The sequence below is a fragment of the Anas platyrhynchos genome, chromosome 9, assembly GCF_047663525.1.
Source record: "Anas platyrhynchos isolate ZD024472 breed Pekin duck chromosome 9, IASCAAS_PekinDuck_T2T, whole genome shotgun sequence".
NCBI lineage: Eukaryota > Metazoa > Chordata > Aves > Anseriformes > Anatidae > Anas > Anas platyrhynchos.
Genome location: NC_092595.1, coordinates 12,964,738 through 12,985,582, shown reverse-complemented (window position 1 = coordinate 12,985,582; position 20,845 = coordinate 12,964,738). Strand labels below are relative to the sequence as shown.

Genomic DNA, 20,845 nt, shown 5'->3' with positions numbered 1-20,845 from the left:
TCAGCTGCTCATCATACATCTTGCCCTCTAGACCCTTCACCATCTTTGCAGTCCTCCTTTATAAACTCTAATAGTTCTCTTATGCTGTGGTGCCCCAAACTGCATATCGTACTTGAGGAAAGGCAGCAGCAGCGCAGAGCAGGACAATCCCTTCTCTCAACCAGCTAGCAATGCTGCTCTTGATGCACCCCAGGGTACAGTTGACCCTCCTGGCTGCCAGGGCACACTGTTGACTCATATTCGATTTGTTCACTAATATACACTAATGTGCCTTTCCCTGCTCAATTTTCTTATCACTCACTAGTGAGAATTGATTTCATCTAATTTCCCAGAAAAGCCCTTCTATAAAAAACACAGCTGTATAAACAGCAGAAGCTTTCTTACAAAGAGAAAAGTTCTTATCAAAAAGTTATGGCTTTCAATTTTCCAAATTATTCATGAAGTTACGACTGATGAGCAGTTGATATGGATGGGTGTATGCATACTAAACCTGTCAAGTTCCTAATTGAGAGTGTAAATCCAATTCAATGGTCACTTAATGGTACGTTTAATAAACAAGTTTCTGACAAAGCAAAATGCATGCATCTGTTATCAAACATGCCAAAAGTTACATTCTCTAGGACTACTGAACTTCATACTGTAAGTATTTTATAAAATGAAGGAAACGTAGGGAAGTTGAGTTAATAGCCTCAACAAGAAGACTAGAACAGATAACATACCTCTACACTTGGGCTAAGGCTGCTTGGCAGTGTTTCTGATGTCACTGTTGTGCTTGGAAGGCTGGAGAAGTCCCAGGTGTTCACAGGCTGTATTGGTTCAGATGGTTGAGAGTGATCGATGCATTTTGGATTGTCCAGTAAGGTCACTTCATAAAATTCTTGAATATCTAATGATGTGGGAAAAAAAACAGCGATGATGGTAACTATAGAGCCTATGATATTCTGAGCATGATGTTTTCATCCCGCAAAACAAATTAAATACCTACTACTTTATCTGTGTATTACAGATGAAGCCGTATCACCACGACCACTTGACCTTTCCCCCAGGACACACAACTCACTCTATGCCCCATACCTCAGTGCTTGTGTGTCCCCACTCACTTCAGGCTTCTGCCACCTGTAGAACTGCTACTGGCAGTGTGAGCTGCAGCAGAACAGCAGAAGCATACGGAATAACTGCAGTGGAATAGAAGAGATTTCTGTTTCTGTTCATGGTATACATAACTTCTAATAACGTAACCTTTGGTTGTCTGATATCTCCTGTTCAAGGGCAATATTAGAAGGTCTTTTCTGTGGTACGTATTTTAATTAAACAAGCACAGAAATACAAGTATACTGATGGAATCAGCAACAAGTTAAGAGAAGTTAGGAAAAATGAGATTGAAAAATGAAATTGATCAAGATATGCTGAAAAAGCAGGTGATGACTCAAGCAACAGAAATAGGATTGAACAGTATGAATTACAAATCATATTAATGAACTAATAGTTTTTTCTACAACCCTAAGGGCTCAACTGGAAAATTCTGGGGAAAAAGAATCTGGCTGCATTAGTTTATTGTTTTTATTTTCTACTGACATCCTATCCACTAAAGCAATCTAAAGAAGCATCAAGGGTGATACGTAAGCATACAGAACTTGATAGTGCAACTACAAGTACTCATTAAAATCACTCAAAAAATATAAATCTGAAAAGGTATAGGATAAGGGAGGGACAGATAAACAAAGAATGTTTTTATAAGCTTTTAGACTCCTCTTGGAAGTAAAAAAAAAAAAAAATGCTAAATGGCAGTTATAACTAATGTTTTTAATTACACCAGCTTCACAGAAGACGAACATTTCAGACAAAGCTAGCCCAAGAAGTAAATAGGATCCAGCCATCAATAGGGAGGGTTCTAATCTGCAAAATTTTGTAGCTTTTCAGCAGCTGTCCAGAGACGGTAACAGAGGCACAGTAACTAATTCCTTTATAGATGGAGTTGCACCACAAAAGAAACACCACACAAATGAGAGACATCTTACTGTTGGTAGTACTCCAGACTTAGACTTTGCTACAGAAATTGTACTCCCACTCTTTAGAAGTCCAGAAAACTGCAGTTTCTCAACTTCCATTTCCGTCTTTCCTCTGAGCAAGAGTCAAATTCCTATCAACTGCTTACATTAATTTTTAAAGTTACACTTGCTCTTAGTGCTGCTGATTGGAAGAAACAGTAAGGGTTGCAGAAGACGTTAGGTGACCTAGATACACAGGAGCAAACCAGCCTAAGAGATACCAATTGCCTTTAAACCTTTCACATTAGCTCCCATGGTTGCAAATTTGTCTTGTAGCTGCATTAACATTAATGCATCAATCACGCATACCAAGTTTTTCCCCCCCTATAGACAGTACTTTGTATATTAAAATAGGCAATGTTTTAGGTTGATCTTGCAGCTGCAATCCACAGCAACCAGGACGTGAAGATCATTACATTATTTATGGGAAGGGCTTATTTGTGCAAGTGTTTTACAGCAGAAATCTAGGGCATCTATCCTCAGTTCTGGTACTTTTAAGTCTCCCTGCCAGCGGAGGTAGCCATTTTTTCATACTGCACAATGCCTCGTTTCAAAAGCATGTTATTTCCCACGCATCATCTCTACTCCTCCATCTATGAAGGACACAACAGCAGAGTCGCTATTGAATGGTGTCAGACATATACACACTACTTAATATTGGGATTCGTTTCTGTTTATCCTGAACTTGCTCAAAAGCCAAAAAAAAAGTTCCTATGAACTTGATGCCTACACATTAAAAAAAAAAAAAAAGGAAACATTAATTTACATTTTTACTATTCAGAATGCGAACATTAAGCCAAGCTGTCTGTGCACCTTCAATACATTCAAGTACACAAGAAACAAGTGGCGGATGCTTACATTTTTGTGAAGCCAGAAAGAGCAACCTTAAAAAGGGTTTTCCTTCTAGTCTACTGCTATGTGTCAGCTTACAAAAATATTTTATCATGTGAACATGATTAAAACATCTGATGAACTCTTATTAATCTGAAGATGCATTTTTATTTAGCATATGAAAAGTTCTGACATTTTCCCAGTTCTTGTAGATAGCGGGTAGTAAAACACGTTTTTTACGTTACGTTCATGGTTAATTCATTCTTCAAGTTGTGTGCATTTTTCATGTCTATCAGACTGAGGCACAAACTAAGTTAAAGAAAAAAATTCCCATCAGAGACCACAGAACAGTTGAACAAAGCAGTTTCTAACTAGAAGAGGAACATTAGAACAGCTAGCTGACATTTAAAAATAGCAGCCAACAGGGAAAATCCCAGAATGGCTGAGGCTGAAAGGACCTAAATGACCACCTGGTTCCAACCTCTTGCTATGGGCAAGGACATCTCCCACCAGCCCAGGCTGCCCAACTCCCATCCAGCCTGGCCTTGAGCACCTTCAGTGATAGGGCATCCACAGCCAGGGTGAGCCCACAGCCTCAGCACCCTCTGAGGGAAGAATTTCTTGCTCCTGGAGTCATGTCCACATGTAAAAGCACAGTAAGCCAAACTAGCAACGTTTAATGACATCGAGAGCAGAAGTCAATACACAAAGAAAGTAACAGAACACCAATTCTAAAAGGGATTTTTTAAGACAAGAAAGAGAAAACGATTTTTTGTTAATTTATCAGTCCCGTAAGAAGGTAATCAGTTGAAACAAACAATCCTCTCAGTTTGCAAGCAGATTTTTTCCCCCTTCTCCTATTCTCCCCTCATCTTAGTTTCTTTCTTTGGCCAGGCTCCTATTCACCAGTAACATGATACACCAGAAGCTAAAAACTGCTCACTCTTACAAAAAAATTGTAATCTACCAAAATTAAAACCCAAATCAATTTTGCAAGTGGATTCCAGATTCACTAAAACCATAACAGTGATTAGAAAGGCAGGAGAAATGCCGAAGCAAATCAATTCTTACAGCCCCTCCTACACTAAGTAAGGTCAATGGCACTTGAGAAGTCCGTGTCAATGCGGTCTAGAGGCTCTGTCTCTGAGGACAAGGATTGCAATCAGCAACACGATCGCACTCCTTCAGACAGATTTCTTCCCTGCTCTTCAGAAATCAGACACAAGGCTTCTGCTTGTCTGATGCTTTTTGCAATATATGCAATAGAAAGTAGACTTTCTTGAAAAGTATTTAGAAGAGTTCAGCCAGAGAGAACCCACAAAGATCACCAAGCCCAACTGCCCGACCACTTGCACGCTAACCAGAAGTTAAAGCATATTATCGAGGGCATTACCCAAACACCTCAAACACTTTGGGATCACTTACGATAGACGTGCATTCTAAAAACCTCATTGTGAAGCAAAGGCCTGTGCATATCCCTTTCCTGCAGGGATGGATGATTTTAGTACAGTCACTTAATAAAAAAAGCTGAACAAAGTTATTCTCTGCTTTCACCTCTGCATGAACTGTTACTCTGCAAGTCAAAGATGGGATACATACAACTGTATTTTCTTTAGGGAAAGGTGACACCCCATAAAGAAGGTGTTGGCATCGCTTCTAACAGGCCACAGGCCTCGTGTTAAGCTACTTACCAGGCCCCTGGACTCGTCTTGGCCTGCCTACAGCTTTGATTTAGTTTGTCTAGCTCTAACAGCAGTTATCTAAAGATCAGGTTACTTAATTATTTTGTGTAGATTTTACTTAGCTTCAGACAATTCTATGGTGTAACATCTATTATATATAGGGAGAGAATACACACAGCTAACACATATATTATATATTTAAATTTGCATACAGATACACATAATATAATCAATATCATATATAAATATATGTGAAACCAATAGGTATTATATCACAGAAGTGTATGAAACGAAGTAAAAGCTATACATACAACATACAGAAGTACACACACAACTTATGTATATATTCTATACATATATATTTATATATATATATATAAATATAAGCACACGTGCATGTGTGTTTGTGTTACTAGCAAATAGCAGTAAGAAGCAGTTATCCTACAGGCAGTTGGTTACCTATGGCCCTAGAATAAAAAAGCAGCAGACACATGGGATGATAGCGCACACCTTGAAAATACAGGCACAGGATGACACCGGAGGCTCCAGGGCTATAAGCAAGTCACCAACTGGTCAACAGAAAGCAACACTGAGAACTGGGCAAAAAAGTTTGGGGGACAACAGAATAAAGAACAGTCATGCAGTGTATGTCAAACACCACACACAAAGAAAATAATTCAAACATAGAACTGCAAAATAATGAATAAATAAAGTGTGGAGTACATTAGCAAACAGAAGCAATGTCAAGATGACAACAGCAAGGAGGAAGAAGCCATGATCACACATCTCCCAGGGAAGGGTTTGCAGCACCAGTCTCCCCTTCCCTGCTCTGTCCCCTCAGCAATCAGTGCCGCAGCTGAAGCCAGCTGCCTTAAGGCAGTGGGAACGTGAGCGGCACTGCAGGAAGGGGCAGGTACAAGAAAGCTTGTGAATATTAACAGCATATAATACCAAGTATGCTGATAGCACTGTGACTAATAATAGCTTTCTGATTAGGCTGTTATGACTTCAGGCTAGCATTCTTGGCTTCGCCTTTAAGGTGCATTTCCTTGTGCCCATATGGAGATAGCGTGCAATGATTTGTTGGGAACTGAAGCAACCCAGTCTGCAGCTTGAATGCAACCAACTGGCAAAGTGCTCACACTAGAAAAAACAAAGTAAGCAGTATAGGTAGTGCAGCACCTAGCCTTATTCAAATAAAACTAACATCACAAATCATATCCCAGATCAGTAAACTGTCTGAACATCTCAAAATGAAGCCATATATAACACTGGATTGCAGTAAGATTTCATCCCTATACACTTGACGCCAGACCCATATCTCTGAGAGCTCAATGCTCAAGCTCCTGCGGCAGACGAGATCTTTTCCAGTCGCCTTTACAATTTTCTCCATGAGCCCTTTAAGGAAACTTTGGCAGTGATGTTTGCTTTTGGGATAAGTAAGTTGTCAGAAAAAGTTCAAAAAGGATAAACAGTTTGCTGCTCTTCTTTTGATGGAAATTTGAAATTGTACTGAAAATACAGTGCAATTACACTGAAATTACAGTGAAACAGCCAGAACACAGTAAAATCAATAGTATACCTCATACCTCCTTTAACAGTTACAGGGAATAGCAAGCATATGTAATTGCAAGTCACGTGCCTGCAGACAACGCTTCACACTCACCAGCATCGGCCAGAGCAAGGACCAGAAAGGAATTGAGATGATTGCAGTATCTCAGTATTAACTATACAGGCATGGGAATCACAGGTAACATATGCAAAACCAATCCAGTAATAAATCTTCAAAAATTACCCCTTAAAAGGTTAAAAAAAAAAAAAAAAAAGCTCCCAAGCCCCTTATGCTCTGAATCTACTTGTATTTCAGTTGAGTTTCAGGAAATCCTGCAGGGTACAGCATTTGCAACCTGTAAAGTCTGTTTTGCACCCATAAAAGTCATATGCTCTCTCTGGAAAGGGACTGGGCACTGCTTTCAGAGAACGGTTGTAACATGAAGCAAATGCTAAAGTACACAATTATAGTGGCTTACAGTTTAAAGTCAGTTTCGTTTTCAGACTTGGCTAAGTGTGTTACACACAGGCACAAAAGACAGTTGATAGGAGCTTTTGGCTTTCTAACAAGTATTAAGCAACTCCCTGGATTATTTTTTATTTTTTTTTTTAACATGTCATTCTTCAGGTTCTATTTTAAAATCCTGGTATTGAACCTTTAATGTTACGGTATCAAGGGAATAGCTAAAATTTCACTGGCATTTACTACTTAAAAGGAAGAAAAAACTAAAAACTTTTTAAATTAAAAATAGTCATTTGATGAGCACAGTAATCGACTGTTTTTAGGGTTTGCATTTTTACACTTTAAGCATCTTGGCCATTTGTGGGTTATAGGTGGTGTTACTTAAATAAACGCCAGGAAATTCCAGACAAGCTTAACATTTCATGGACTAAAACAAGGACATTTACTGCAACAGACTGCACTGGACAGCATGCAGGTAGGACAGCCAACTGTTGCCCTTATGCCATACACTACAAAGTTACAAGCTTACCACGACACACACAAGTTAATGCACCAAGTAGAGATGCCAATAATTGCACCCTCATTTAGAGATTTTCTGTTTTAATGTATTTAACATCTTTGCACACAAACAAAGAATTTAGCAAGTGTATCTTTGTTTTCGTTTGGCACATTTTTAAGAAACTCGATTCCTCTTTTGCATTCTAATCCACTAACCCAGAACAATCTTTTGGAGATGTTGTGGTGATCCCTTCCTGCTATCTCCCTGTCCACTAGATATAATTAAATTTCTCCTGAGGGCAAGGAGGACCAGAGAAGGATCAGGAACAACAGCAAGGGGGCAACAAAAGAGCTGCACGCGACTGCTTCCATGGATGACACAGGAAAAAGAATTTGCTTCAATCATTACAAAAACTTTGAGAGTAAATTAAGCTATATAGGTAATATAAGTAAGCATTCATGAGCCACTTTCAGCCCTCTTCAAATAATAACAACAAAAGTATTTCAAAATCCAATGCATCTAACAGTAAAAGAAACTTCTTTAGTGTAGCTCAAAATTCATTCCCAATCTGTAATTTGTTTCCAAAGGCTATCCTATTCCAGAGAGATGGGTCAGTATACCCTCAATCTTCCACATTCCCGAAAGGGGGGAAAAAAAAGTTGTACTGATTTTTCTCAGAATACTTCAGTGAAAACCGACAAGTTTCAGAAAGCTTCTTAAAGTTGCTTCACTGGATCTTGTCCATAATGCTCACTGTGATCAAAACGTATCTATAAAAATACATGAATGCAAAAAACATGGTAATATTCCTCAAATATACTTGTAAGTTCAAAAGATTTGCCATCTGCAGATTTCTTGAGCCACTGAGAGGCTCTATATTTAGGACCCATCAATGGCTTTCTCTTCTGCAAACACGTTCAGCTTCCTGTTCCTTAAATTTCTGCACTCAAAGCAAGCCCTGGAGAAAGCAGTCTACTCAGTGTCAAAAACCCTGAATTTCTTGGGTTTAGCCCCACCTAATGAACTGCTTCATTTGATGCCCCTTAGTTCTTGTCTAATGCCAGTTATGATGCATCTTTAATTACCCTTCTACATGCTGCTCCATTTTAGGCTGGAGTGTCCTAAAACTTACTTTCTCTGACATTCTCTGTGCAGGAGCCTCCTCCTACCTCATCACTAAGTTGTTCCTCCTCCAACTTTTTATATTTCTCCTCCGACCTTTTGAGACCACAGGAAAGGAAGAGACCAAAAAAACATAACCTGTATGAGAGACCTGGGAACAACTAGGTTTTTTGCAGTTGTCATAATAATCAGCACTGTTTTATTCTTAAGTGCTTTCCTAAATGTTCCTACCATTCAGCTGGCTTGGACTGCTACTGAACACCAAGCTGACACGTTCACAGAACTCCTCACAGTGTCAACACCTGTTCCAGGTGGGCGATGCTCAACTCAGAGCAATACCTTGCAGCCTTATGTTAATAGTCAGAGTTCCTACGAGATCATACTGCTTGGAAATCAAGTCCTTACAGTTCGAAATAGACATTTTAATAATGAGCTCCTCAGCCTAAGTCTCACAGAAGCAGCATAAAAGCGTAAGAGGCTTGAAGTGAAACCTGTTTTCAAAGTTAGTGGGTTTCAGCTATGGTTAATTCTGCACTGATACTGGTGAGGTACTGCCTTTCCAGCAGACATCCAACAGGCAAAGAAACCAACTTCATCCAACGTCAAAGAAGTCAGAAAACCACCAGGTATATTTGCATCAACATACCGACTTTACAGCACGTAGCATTTTAATACCAGCTTTGTTCAGAAGAACGCCTCCGACTGCAACCACGTGTCCTCAGGCTTGCAAGTGATCAAGGAGCTTATGAATTCTTTCACAGGTTGACTTATTTCAGTTTAGTATTTCACCTGTAGATCCATCTACGTGAACAACTCTGTTGTCATCTCTCATACATCTGCCTCTTATCAAAGATATTCATCCAACTACAGCAGATGCAAAAGCCTGACTTTTCCCAATACACGTAGCTTCATAAACAAGCCTGCTAACAGCTTGGTTATCTACAGGCTGTCTGGAAGGATGTGCCACCCCTTTATAAATTACACGGGTCTCAATTTCTAGGAGAGGGGAGGAAAGAAAGAGTCTTTCTTACTTAGGGCTTCCTGCTGCTAAAGCAGCTGAAGCAGCTAAAACTTAAGACTTAAAACTTCTAGAAAGGAAAACAAAGGTCAACATGTTATTTCAGTTCAGAGCAATTTGAGATGTATGGCTTCTGCCAAGTCCTTAGCAGCCCTATATAATAGATACACAAAAAGTAAGTAAGGCAAGAAGAGTCTACCAATGCTTCAAGATTTCCATTTTTCAGTTGTAAAGCTGTTCCTACTAACTCTAAGCAAGTCACTATCCTGTGTTACTCTACATGCCGTATCAAGCTAAGAAAATCCATTTAATGCAAATAAACTTGAATGCAAGACCTGAAAAGTGAATGATTAGCAATCAACAAGAAAATACAAATCTGAAGAGAAGCTCCGTATTCATTTGCCAAGCCAACAGAGCCAACTAAGTATTCTCTTTGTGCATTCATCCTTCAGCCCCACCCCCAGGAGAAAGCAATGTTTGTATTCATAGTATGGAAAGGGAAAACCAGCCTCATGAGGAACCCTGCTGCAGGGTTGGTTGGTTTGTTTATTTTTAAACAGAAGTTGATTACTGCTGTGCACCATCAAGGTGTCTTGAAAAATCCAAGCTGCAGTGCAACATTCCCAGCACGCACGTTGGGTTGGGTTCTGTTCTGCTGCATCCTTTGCCACAAGCTGCAGCACCCAATTTGCCCTCCTCAACCCTTCTACTTGTTTCAGTGACTGTGTCCGAGGCTTTAAGCCTTCTTTTTGTGCACACAACTTCTAGCTCTCTGAGAAATATTATTTTCCACTTCTGACACAGATACACCTTCATTTGCACTCAGCTGAAACTGCTCTCATCTAACCTCAGATCTAGTTGCTTACTCTCATTTGTCTGGCTGCTTTTTACAGCGGAGACACGTTCAACTCTTTGCCAGCCTGTCCACTTCTATTTTCCAAAAGGTTCATTCACATTTTCCTCTCTTCTCACTGATTGCTTCTTCAGCCTATTTTCAGATGGTCTCTTTCCAATTTTCCTTCAGAATCCCACAGAGTCTTGCCCTCTATGTTCAGACCTAACAGTAAAAACTTACTGAATTTAAAACTGTCATCACACAGTTCAAAGTTGGCAAAACCACCTCCTGCTGTCCAAACTCTTTTCCATTTAATATTACCTCCTGCACACTTAGTCATCAACTGAAGTCAGAAATTACATTTTATGTGTATATATATATGTATGTATGTATATGTATATATATATGAACTCCCAGTTATCCACCCTCTCCAAATAACTCAACTGCAGTTCCAAACTATTAGTAGCCAATATAACAATGTACCTTTTTCTTAAGATAATATATTTACTACTGTCAGGTAACAGAAACCTGACAGCAGCACAAGTGCTACTCATAAGCATTAATTGTAGGGTCTCCCCTAAATAGTGCCAGTACAGGACTGAGAAGGATTCTTTCCAAAGGAATGAAGTTTGGAGGAGGGGAAACAAAAACAAAAAAAAAAAAAAAAAAAAAAAAAGAAACACCACACCATTTTGGGGGTAAGTTCCCACTCAAACATCTGTACTTCCATACAGGTGCACAGCCCTCTGCTTGAAAGAGACAGCACAGCACTTTTTTGGGGTGTTTTTTTCCCCTCTTTTGTTAACTGTGAGCTGGTAGACTTTAATTATCTGGCACTGGTGGCACCACACACTACCATCTCCACCAGAATCAATACTTGCACACTTCCTGCAGCCAAATTCTAAAACAAGATTCTGAAAATGGGACTTAAACCTGCAATACTTCTACAATTTGTCCGTAAGTTTTCCTTATTGCATCTCTGTCCTGGACTGACTACCTTTGCAACTTGAAACCAAAATAACTCAGCTTTTTTGAGGACATGGCTGCATGACTAAATCCCTGTAAAAGCTTTACCAAAAAGCTCCACAGCTTCTCTTAATTTAGAGAAGGAACATGAAGTTAAGAAGGTTATCCTAGTGTCAGCCCTACACCTCCTGCAGTCCCTTCACATTCCTCCAAATTTGGCCTAGTTAGAATTCAGGAAACCATCTGTGCAAGGAGACAACTCGGCCACTGTTAAGAGTTCAGTTTCTTTGAAGATTCATTCCACCTGCATCAAAGCAAACACCATCCCTCAAAACACAGGCCACGAGATGCACAGGACAAACCTCAGAGTAACTAGGCACACGGCATTCCAGCTGCAGAGCTGATCAAGATGTTCTGCCCTCACTGCTGGGATCAGCATGGAAGTAAGCGTAAGATTAAAAGCAAATACTTTCTCTTGCACTTTCCCCTTTCCTCTTCATTGCTCCCAAGCACTGAAGCAAATCCTGAGGGAGAACCAGAGCAAAGGTGGGTACTTTGCAGCGTGACAGCAGGCAGGCATCAAAACTAGGAGAGAGAGGTGTAGGAACACAGGAAGAACGAACTACAAACCATATATCAGGTAAACTTTTCCAGAAGCTGGAAACCACAACTATTATTCCAAAGTTCAGCTTTCTTTTCATGGATAAACAGCAGATTTATTGACAGAGTTTTCTTGTAAATAACTCCTTTTAATGGCAGCACTGTAAATAGAGCAATGCTGTAATTGACAAATTTCAGCTCCTGAAAACTGAACACAGCCACTAGAACCACGAGGGTACTCTCACCACAATGCTGTTTGCCTGCACACCACCAACTCCTCAACTTACAGCAGCCTTACGTCCTATTTTAGACCACCAAAAGCAGCTCCTAATGCCATTGCACTGTCACAAACATGCACAAATATGCGGCACAGAAAGCACTTAAAACCATCAAAAGAACAGGAATACAGCAAGCATATGCCTACATGACGACCCCAGAACCTGCCACACTACCAAGTTGTGTTACGTGCATACAAACAAAACGATAGGTAGTTCTTTAAAAAGGAGGAGCAGCGAGCATCTGTTTCCTTCATCACTGCATTCCTTTAACAGGGTGACATAAAGTTCTTCCAACAATCTGGGACATTCTTAAGGAGCAACAAACTACACGGCAGTAGCACACTCACAGCTGAATTAACGCTCCAGACAGCAGGACACTAAGTTAACTGTCAGTCTTATCCTCCCTCCATCCAGATAATGCAAAATACATGAAAATAATCAAGTAATTAACTACCTTGGAAGACAACTCTATGTCAAATCCAGCTGAAACAGACGAACCTTTGCACAAGTTTCAGGAATAGGACTACGCTAAGCCTACTCACAGAGGATCCTTAGGAAACCCAGCTGAAAAGCAGACAAACACCTTACAGCGGCAAGAATTGTACTGATGAATGTTGTGGTCTCAAAAAAAGAGCAATGTTTTGTTAGAGAAGTTACAGTCTGGGGGTGGGAGGGAGGGGTGTCACAAAAACACAGCACGGATAAGATTTCAAGCTAAAAATACCCTATTTAGCAACTACAATTTCAATGGCATGCAACATAACAGAAGATGTAATTCTCTCAGAATTTTCATCTAATAAAAAAGCAATACTCACTGTCTCACCAGATCCTTGACTAAGTGTCAAGAATTTCTGGACTGATAATAGACATAGTACTCAGCTAAGTCTGAACAAACTTGTACGAGTGCCTCAGTTACAATTCAACAAAAAAATAAAATCCAGTAGTCCACAAGGTAGCCTTCCTCCCTCAAGTTAAGTAAAGAGCAGTCTTATAAAACAACACATACCCATGACTAAAATTCGCTCAGGCCTGAGCAGATCTGAGAGGTTAACTGTGTCATCACGCCATACATTCTATTAACTAACGATATCATTGAAATAAAAGCTGATATCAAAGTTTTCCCAAGAGTTTGGCATAAAGCTTCTGCTTTAATTGCATTTGACTTTAATTTAGCTATCAAGTACAGAAAGTACTTCCACACCAGCTAATTGAAAGGGAGCTAAAAGAACAAGAACGTCTACGGGGATGCTCAGAGAGATGGGGTCACCTGCCATCTGCTGGGCATTCGGTCAGTCCACTCCAAAGGGTCCGACCCCACTACAGCCTAAAATCTAGAGCTGTTGCCTTAACTCACTTCAGAAAGTGAATGTGGACAGAGCTGAGAAAGCTACCAACAGCTTTATATTCCTAGAAGTTTCGGCTCCAGTCGGACTGCTGATAAACCTGAACTGTTTGCCTTAATGTGACCAGCAGTTTCACACAAACTCCAGAGAAAAGACTTATTTCTCTGGTGTGTGAAAACATTAACAGCACTTTTAATATATTCTCTCCAATTCACAATGCTCATTAATCCAGACAACAGCTAAAAACTTAATCACTGGAAGGAGGAGAAAGGTGTTTCTTGGTTCAGTGACGATTACAGAAACTGCTACTTTTTTCTTCAAAGTTTCCCATGCCAGATATTTATTGTCAGCAATGGTCAGCACACAAGCAGCATATCTTCATACACATCTTCATACAAAGGGCTCCAAGTTAAAGAAATGAGGCCAGTCACACATACAAAATTCACCGCATTCAGCCTCCACCAGTCAAATTTGCCATTTTAAAAGTCTTCAGATGTGCAGCTATAAAAAATGGTTAAAATAAGATAGAACAGGTAAGAAAGAATACAAGTCAGACAGCACGGCCAACTCCACTGCCAGAGTACACAGAGACCATTTTAAAGTTCTTTTTTCCTGAAACCTGTGCAAATGGAGTTAGCTATTGTGAGAGAAATGAATACTTCTGAAAGTAGTAAACTACTTTTGTTTATAGCTACAACTAGTAATATTTTTAATTTCAGAAGACTATTTTCCATATGGTCAGTCAGCTGCAGTACTCAACCGATCAAAAACAAACAGGCTTGGATTACACAAAACGATTCTGTTTATAAACACAAGTCTGCTTCACAAGTGCCTCCCTTAGAAGCATTAGCCTTCCACATGCAAGCGTTCCTCCTCTTCTCATTTCAAAAATATGAAAACATCTTATCTGTGCCTGTACAAGTACCTGTATCTTCTTTAAAAGGTTCAAAAAAATCTAAGCTAGAAAACATATCTGCAGAAGCATTACCCCTTTATTTTAAGAATAATGCCAAATTCTTTACTAAAGTGAAATTAAATCATATCCCACCTCTCCTTAGGTGGGTATCTTTCTTTGGTCATTTAATAAACTGACTCACCGTACCAATTATCAGCGTATCAATAACAAGCTATTTTTAGCTACAACCAGGAAATCATATGGTAGAAGAGATGCTACGCAATACTCAGATCGTAAAATAGGAAATTTACTTAAAACCAGCACTCTTTCTCCAAGAATTAGACATTACACTTGGCTGGTGGAACCAAGTAGAATGGGAATACCACGTTATAGAACACAGAAAATCAAAGACAGGCTTTTTCACTGATTGTTTTAAGGATGTCACTAACATCTGGTTACCAATTTTGTTATTTCACTTAGATAATACACTGATGCAATAATGTCAATTTTGTAACACAGGTTGTTCACACTGGTTAGTCACCATCCTAACTCAAATCATTTTAAAGCCTAATTTTATATTTAAGAAGTAGGCCAAGTGTGTACGATTGCTGAACTAAAATCTGTTGGAAGAATTAAAGGAAAGGATAATGTGGAAAAAAAAACAAATGTGAGAATACCATTTATTCTTCAGCATCCAAATTGAAATTCACAAAAAAAAAAATTAATTCATCCATGTGAATCTAAATAGACAAAATATTAAGTATTCCTGAAGAAAAAGCTACAGATTTCCCCCGCTATAAAAATACAGACATATTCCTGTGCATAAAATCATGTGTATTTTTTGCTTGAAAGAACATTATTTGATTGCCAAGTTAAAAATCACACTAAAAAAGAGGCATGAAGTTGACAGCAGATCCTGACTGCAGCCTTCACAAACATTCTCACCTATCATGGACAGGCGGGTCTTGGATGTAGTGCAGCAACTTGGCAGAAAAAGCAAAAAAAAATAAGTAGATGGAAGTCATTTTGTTCGTCTGGCTTTGTTTTTTTTTGTATTTTTTTTCCTTTGGTTGTTTACTTTTTTTTTTTTTTTTTACTATTAAAAAGAGCAGAAACTAGAAATGGCATGCTTTCTAGAAAATGTATCTATTTCAGAAATAAATTCATAGCTGAGCTTGGATCCTTCTGTCAGAGCAGCATCGGATATTTAAGTTAGGGATGCACCCCAACTCCTTTAAAAGTCACACTTCAAGAAATCAGGTACGAGTTAATTAAAAATGCAGTATTTCAGATAAGTCTAACCTGCAATACAACTTTAACAAGACTGCTCCCAGATCTTCATGGAAAGAGGATAAGCAGGAACAAACTTCAGGGCTTCGTAATCGACACAGCTGTCCTCCACACAGCACCTTTTCCAAGGTGTCGCTCCCCTTCTGCGTGACTCTATGCAGTAGTCATGCCATACAAAGATGCTTCCAGAAAGCCAATAGTCACAGACAGCCTGCCCTGAACAAGAACTCCTCTGACATATTTCCAAAGAAAGAAGCAGGTTAAAAGAAAAAGATTAAAGCGGACAGCACAAATTGCTTGGAAGGTACCAGACTTCTGTGCTATGACCTTTCAGAGAACCAACCGTACAGTTAAGCAGTAAATGCAAAGTTAATGCAAGGCATCCAAGAAGCATGACACCTAAAGCGTGTGCAGAGATCAACTGAACTGGGCAAAACCTCGTATCGTATGGCTGCAGCGTAACGTCAGACAAGATCAGCAAACAGGCCATACAGCCCACCCAGGCATCAACACATCCATTTCCTCCTCTTGCAGGAGAAAGGCAGCAGAGACAAGGCAGCCTCCTGATTAAGGAAAATTGCTACTAGGCGCAGAGTCATTAAGACAATCAAGTTCTTTAAGCGGACATTAGAAGACACCGTGTCTTGCAGGTTACAATACCAAAGGCTAATTCCATGCCACAGACAGGTACATCATTGAGTATTAATGAGGGACAATCAACAGTGAAATTTCCTAGGTGAAAATAAAAATCGTAACTGCAGTATGTTAAATTTTTGATACTTCAACGTTCTGATCCACCGATGAGCAAATCTTGTTCACACATGTCTCACAGAGACGTGCAACTTTTCATTAGGGAGCTGCTTGGCATCAGCTGAGTACTGTAGAGAAACACACAGAGCTCCGGCAACTGACCTACTGAAACTGACCTACTTTCAGAACTGCCTTTCCTGAACTTTTCCCATCAGTTCAGTAAGATGACTGTCTTTGGAAAACCCACCTGAAGATGAAATAAATGCCCCAGAAGAAAACATGCTGCTTGCAGCAGTGCGCGTTTGTGTTGTGTCTGCCCTCAGGTTTCCACCACTATACAGATTCCAAGAAGCTACAGCACTACCACACTTCTAGGACATGCTACACACACTGTAACCCAGGTAAGTGTCAAGTAACAAAGGAAACCTATATGATATACAATGTTTATTATTAATACAACTCACATGCAAGTTACTTTGTTAAAAGGGAAGGACTCAGAACTTCAACAAGAAAGTAACTCTTGAGGGTAAACTAACAAACCCTTTACTCCTTAGCTGCTATAAAAATAGTGACAACCAATTAAGGAGAAGACACCTCACCAGCTCCCTGTAGAAGTTTCAAAATCATGCCAGCATTCTGCAAGCTATATTAATGCTCAGGTGTTTGTTTTTTTCTTCTCCTCCTAACAGATGTGCATGAAATTCAAAACTTGATATAAGTACTTCCACAAGATCTACATGAACACTTTCAAGGAAAAAGCATTGAAAATACTTTAAACTAAGAATTAGCAGCAATGTTTTCACTCCAGTATGCAACTGGAAAAAAAAAGATCACCGTAGCCTTCCCGAACATGGGTTTCTTCTCATTTAGTTTAACTTCACAGTTGAAGCATACTATTTACAAGCTTTTTGAAGTCATTCAGCACGAAGATTTCTCTGAATTCTACTTTAGAATGAAACTACTTTGACTCGTTTGCTAGCCTGTTACGTACACACCCACAACAAAAACACACTCCTTGGAAATTGTCCGAATTGATACAAATACACATGAGAAAGGAGCCTACATGAAGCAGTTCACAATAACACGCTCCAGAGGGAAAAAACTGCAGCACACACCAGCGTTAAGCCACCCGGGGCCAGCCGAGGAACTCCTAAGAAGTAAGTTACCTAAAACAAGTGTGCTGCTGATTGGCAATAGCACGTGTTACTCCGCCAAACAAAAACACGCACTGAACGCACGAGGTTCCTCGCGTAATGCCGCAGCAATCCTTCCCCCCGGACACCGCCAGTGACAGCCGGGGCAGCCCGCTCGCAGCCCGCCGCGGGGCGAGCCCAGCCCTTACCGATCAGAGCCTGGAAGAGGTTGCTCTGGAAGATGTTGATGACCCGCTCGATGGAGTTCCGCAGCTGCCTGTCCTCCGCCTGGCTCAGCTTGGAGCGGTACTCCTCCAGCAGGCGCAGCGCTCGTTGGGTATCTGCAAGCGGACAGCGGGCACAGCGCTGAGCACGGGGGTGCGGGTGGGGCCCCGGGGGATGCCCCCACACCCCCACATACCCCCCCACACACACACAGCGGGGACGCGGAGCTCGGGGCCGCCCCCACCCCACCGCGCTTTGTCCGGTCCCGGGGACGGTCCCGGGGCAGCCGAGGAGCCCGGCGCGGCTCTCACCTTGCTTCCTGACGGGCATGGCGCCGCGCTGCCCCGCGGCTCCGCCTCACACGCTCGGAGCCCGGCGGGGCTCCGTGTGAGGAGGGGGGGGGGGGGGCGGCACGGCTCCCCCTGCAGGCCGGGCCCTGAGGGGGGAGCGGCACCGGCGGAGCGGGCACGGCGCCGGGCGGGCACGGCAGCGAGCCGGCTGCTCCGGCCGGAGAGCGGTTCGGCTCGGGGCTCCCCGCCGCGGCGGCGCCTCCTCGGTGAGGAGCAGCACGGAGCGAGCCGAGCCGGGCCGGGCCGGTGCCACCGGGGCAGGGCAGGCGCCGGCCGCTCCCGCTCGCCCCGCTCGGGAATTCCAAACTTTCCAGGCAAAATGGCGGCCGGGAGCCCGGGGGGGGGGGGAGGCGGGAGGGCGGGGGGGGGAGAAGCGCGGCCCCCCCCCCCCGCCACGTGACCGGGCCCGGCGGCCGCCCAATCAGCGCGCGACTCGGCGCGGGGCCGGTACCTTGCTGGGCGGGGGGGGAGGAGGCAAGGTGAGCGCGCCCCGCCCCGCCCCGCCCCGCCCCGCCTCGCGCCGCTCCCTCAGGGGCTGAGGGGACGCCCCCAGCAGGGGGCTGAGGGGGATTGGGGTGACCCTAAAGGGGGCACGGAGGCTGAGGGGGGGTCCGAACAGGCGGAGGCTCGTCCCTCAGGTCGGACAGGGCTCAAACTCCGCGTGAGACAAAGGGCTCGGAGCTCAGGGCAGCGCCCGCCGCGGGGCGGCTGTGGCTGAACTCCTGTGAGGAGATTTACACCGCCACAAGCCTCACCCCGTCTGGGAGAGGCCTCTGCTCTGCCTCCAACTTGATTTTTATCAGGGGTTAAATCCGCTTTGATTTTTACCAGGGGTCTCTACTGCCGCGGCTATGTACCCTGAAATCCTCCACGTACCTCCCTGAAGAAAATAAAGCATGTGCTTGGTGTTTGCTGACACACGTTTCCCCGCTTCCCTCCACACAAGTTCAGGGGTTTGGCACTTACTGGTCCCAGTTCATATATCTTTAAGTGAAAACATGCCTAAGAAGGGACATTGGCAGAAGCCTCCATCGGCTGGCCTCGTCTGCTTCCACTGTTTACAACAGCAATAAATGCACTCTAAAAGGGGCCATATTCCTCTCGATGTCAGGCGAGCAGGAGAGGAAGAACAGCCTAAATTTAGCTAGCAGAAAGGAGGCATCTGCAGCAGTGAGGTTGGTTTGCTGACTGACAAAAATGTGTTATTACAAAGTTAAAAAAAAAAATGAAAAAAAGAAAAAAAAAGGAAAAAAATGCAATTAAAGGAACCACCATAAAGAAAGTACTTTTTTCCTAAACAGGACTCGATGTTTCCAAAGTTTGTAAATTTTAAATAAGAGATAATCCTATTACATGCGGTCATTGTGCTGGGGTTAGAGAAATAATCCCATATATAACACCCTGAGACAGCATTTCTCACTTGTTACTAATGCTCTGGGAAAAAGAAAAAAAAAAGAAAGAAAGAAAGAAAACATCAAAGAGAGGTCAGGATGACAGATCAGCAAGTCAGGAAGCAATTAGGTGAGCCTTATTGCACCTCAGAGAGTGGTGCTGGTTCCCAGCACTTCTGTTTCAGTTTTAGGAGGATATTTGTTGATTGAAAGTGGTTGAACCAGAATTCATAGTATTAAACTTTAGTACATGAAGTGGTTTGGAAATTCCGGCACATATAGAAGTTATCCCATGAATGGAAAATGGCATTTTTCCTAGTACACTGCAGTAAGCATCTGTTGTAAAACTATCCATATTGCACGCCTCCTTATTTGGGTCCAGTTTTAAGGAAATGGTGTAGTTCCCATGGAGCAGGGGGTAACAGGGTATGAACCAAAGCATCATTTATGCTACTGCTTAAGCAACATCAATTTAAATCGAACCATTATAGGCAGCATACAGAAAGGCTTGTACTTAAATTGTGACTGACTTGGTCAGCATACAAGTCAGCATTATGCTGAGCTTAGCACGTCCTGGCTGTGGTCCAGAATGACCCTTGGCATAGGAACTCCAGAACAATTATGCCAAGAAGCCGCCTGTCTCCATTGTAGCCTTCTTGGCCGCAGAAACGGCCCAGGATCTGACAGACAGGGCCCTCTCCCACCATTAAACCCCTTCTTTTGCCTCTGCTGCCAGCAGCCTGCATGGGACCCTGCATGTGAGACCTGGCAAGGGCAGGCAGCTGTGCAACACGCACCTCGCTCTGCCTGCTCACAGAGGTTGTGCTCCGGGGGAAGATGTGATGTGAGAGCAGGCAGCTTTTGACAGAAAGCAGCGCACAATTTCTGAAACTATGGCAGAGCTTGTTGGCAGGTGTCTGCTCTGAAAATGACCACTGTGGTGACCCTTGCCAGGGGGTTGTACCCGATTCTACACCAGCTCCCACCTCATCAGGCAGGCCAGCTGCCTGTTTGAAAATGGCTCTTCATGATGTCGAAACATCGCCTGTACGGCTGGCACCACACTACAGTGAACGGGAATGCTATCGGACATCTTATGCCTCACAGCAGTCTTGCTTTGGGCACAGCTACATGGCATGGAGGACTGTGACTGTGCTCCAGCTGCCTTGGGACCCTCTTGAGTCCCACTGGAACAAGTCAGCAGCCACAAGAACCACTCGAAACAGCAGGGAAATGTGTTGCAGCTGGCATCACACGCAGTAACTGGAGAGGTAAGGACAAGCTCAGAGCAGGAGACTACAGGAAATACTCACTAGATCCACACCAAAAACACCAATCAACGCAGCAACAACCCCTTGAAAAACAAGACAAAAAGGACAGCGGACATCACTACATTGCAAGAGTTTACAGTTATCGGTAAGACCTAGAGAATACAACAGTAACTAGAGCCCAGACAAACTCCCTTACAGCAGAAGGTGGGGTAGCCTAGCTCAATAAATAATGGTACATTTACTCATTTCAAGTTGGACAATGGTGCATTAGGTGGCATATTGCTAGAATCAATATTACTTCAGC

At 42.4% G+C, this 20,845-nt stretch overlaps 1 protein-coding gene across 15 annotated transcripts in view; it reads right to left on the bottom strand.

The window, feature by feature from the left end:
* DLG1 (discs large MAGUK scaffold protein 1) overlaps positions 1-18,218 on the bottom strand; it is a 150,282-nt gene extending 132,064 nt beyond the window's left edge. For 8 of the 15 annotated variants that reach the window (XM_027464834.3, XM_072042747.1, XM_027464831.3 and 5 more), the window contains exons 1-3: positions 17,841-18,217; positions 17,514-17,645; positions 720-886 (exon numbers count right to left, since the gene is read on the bottom strand). In XM_027464834.3, the coding sequence (XP_027320635.1) occupies positions 720-886; positions 17,514-17,645; positions 17,841-17,859 (318 nt within the window). In that variant the 5' untranslated portion in view covers positions 17,860-18,217. Of the gene's footprint in view, positions 1-719; positions 887-17,513; positions 17,646-17,840 lie in introns of all 15 variants that reach the window. The other 7 variants (XM_027464830.3, XM_027464832.3, XM_027464836.3 and 4 more) reach the window with 2 other exon arrangements.
* Positions 18,219-20,845: the final 2,627 nt, after the last annotated feature.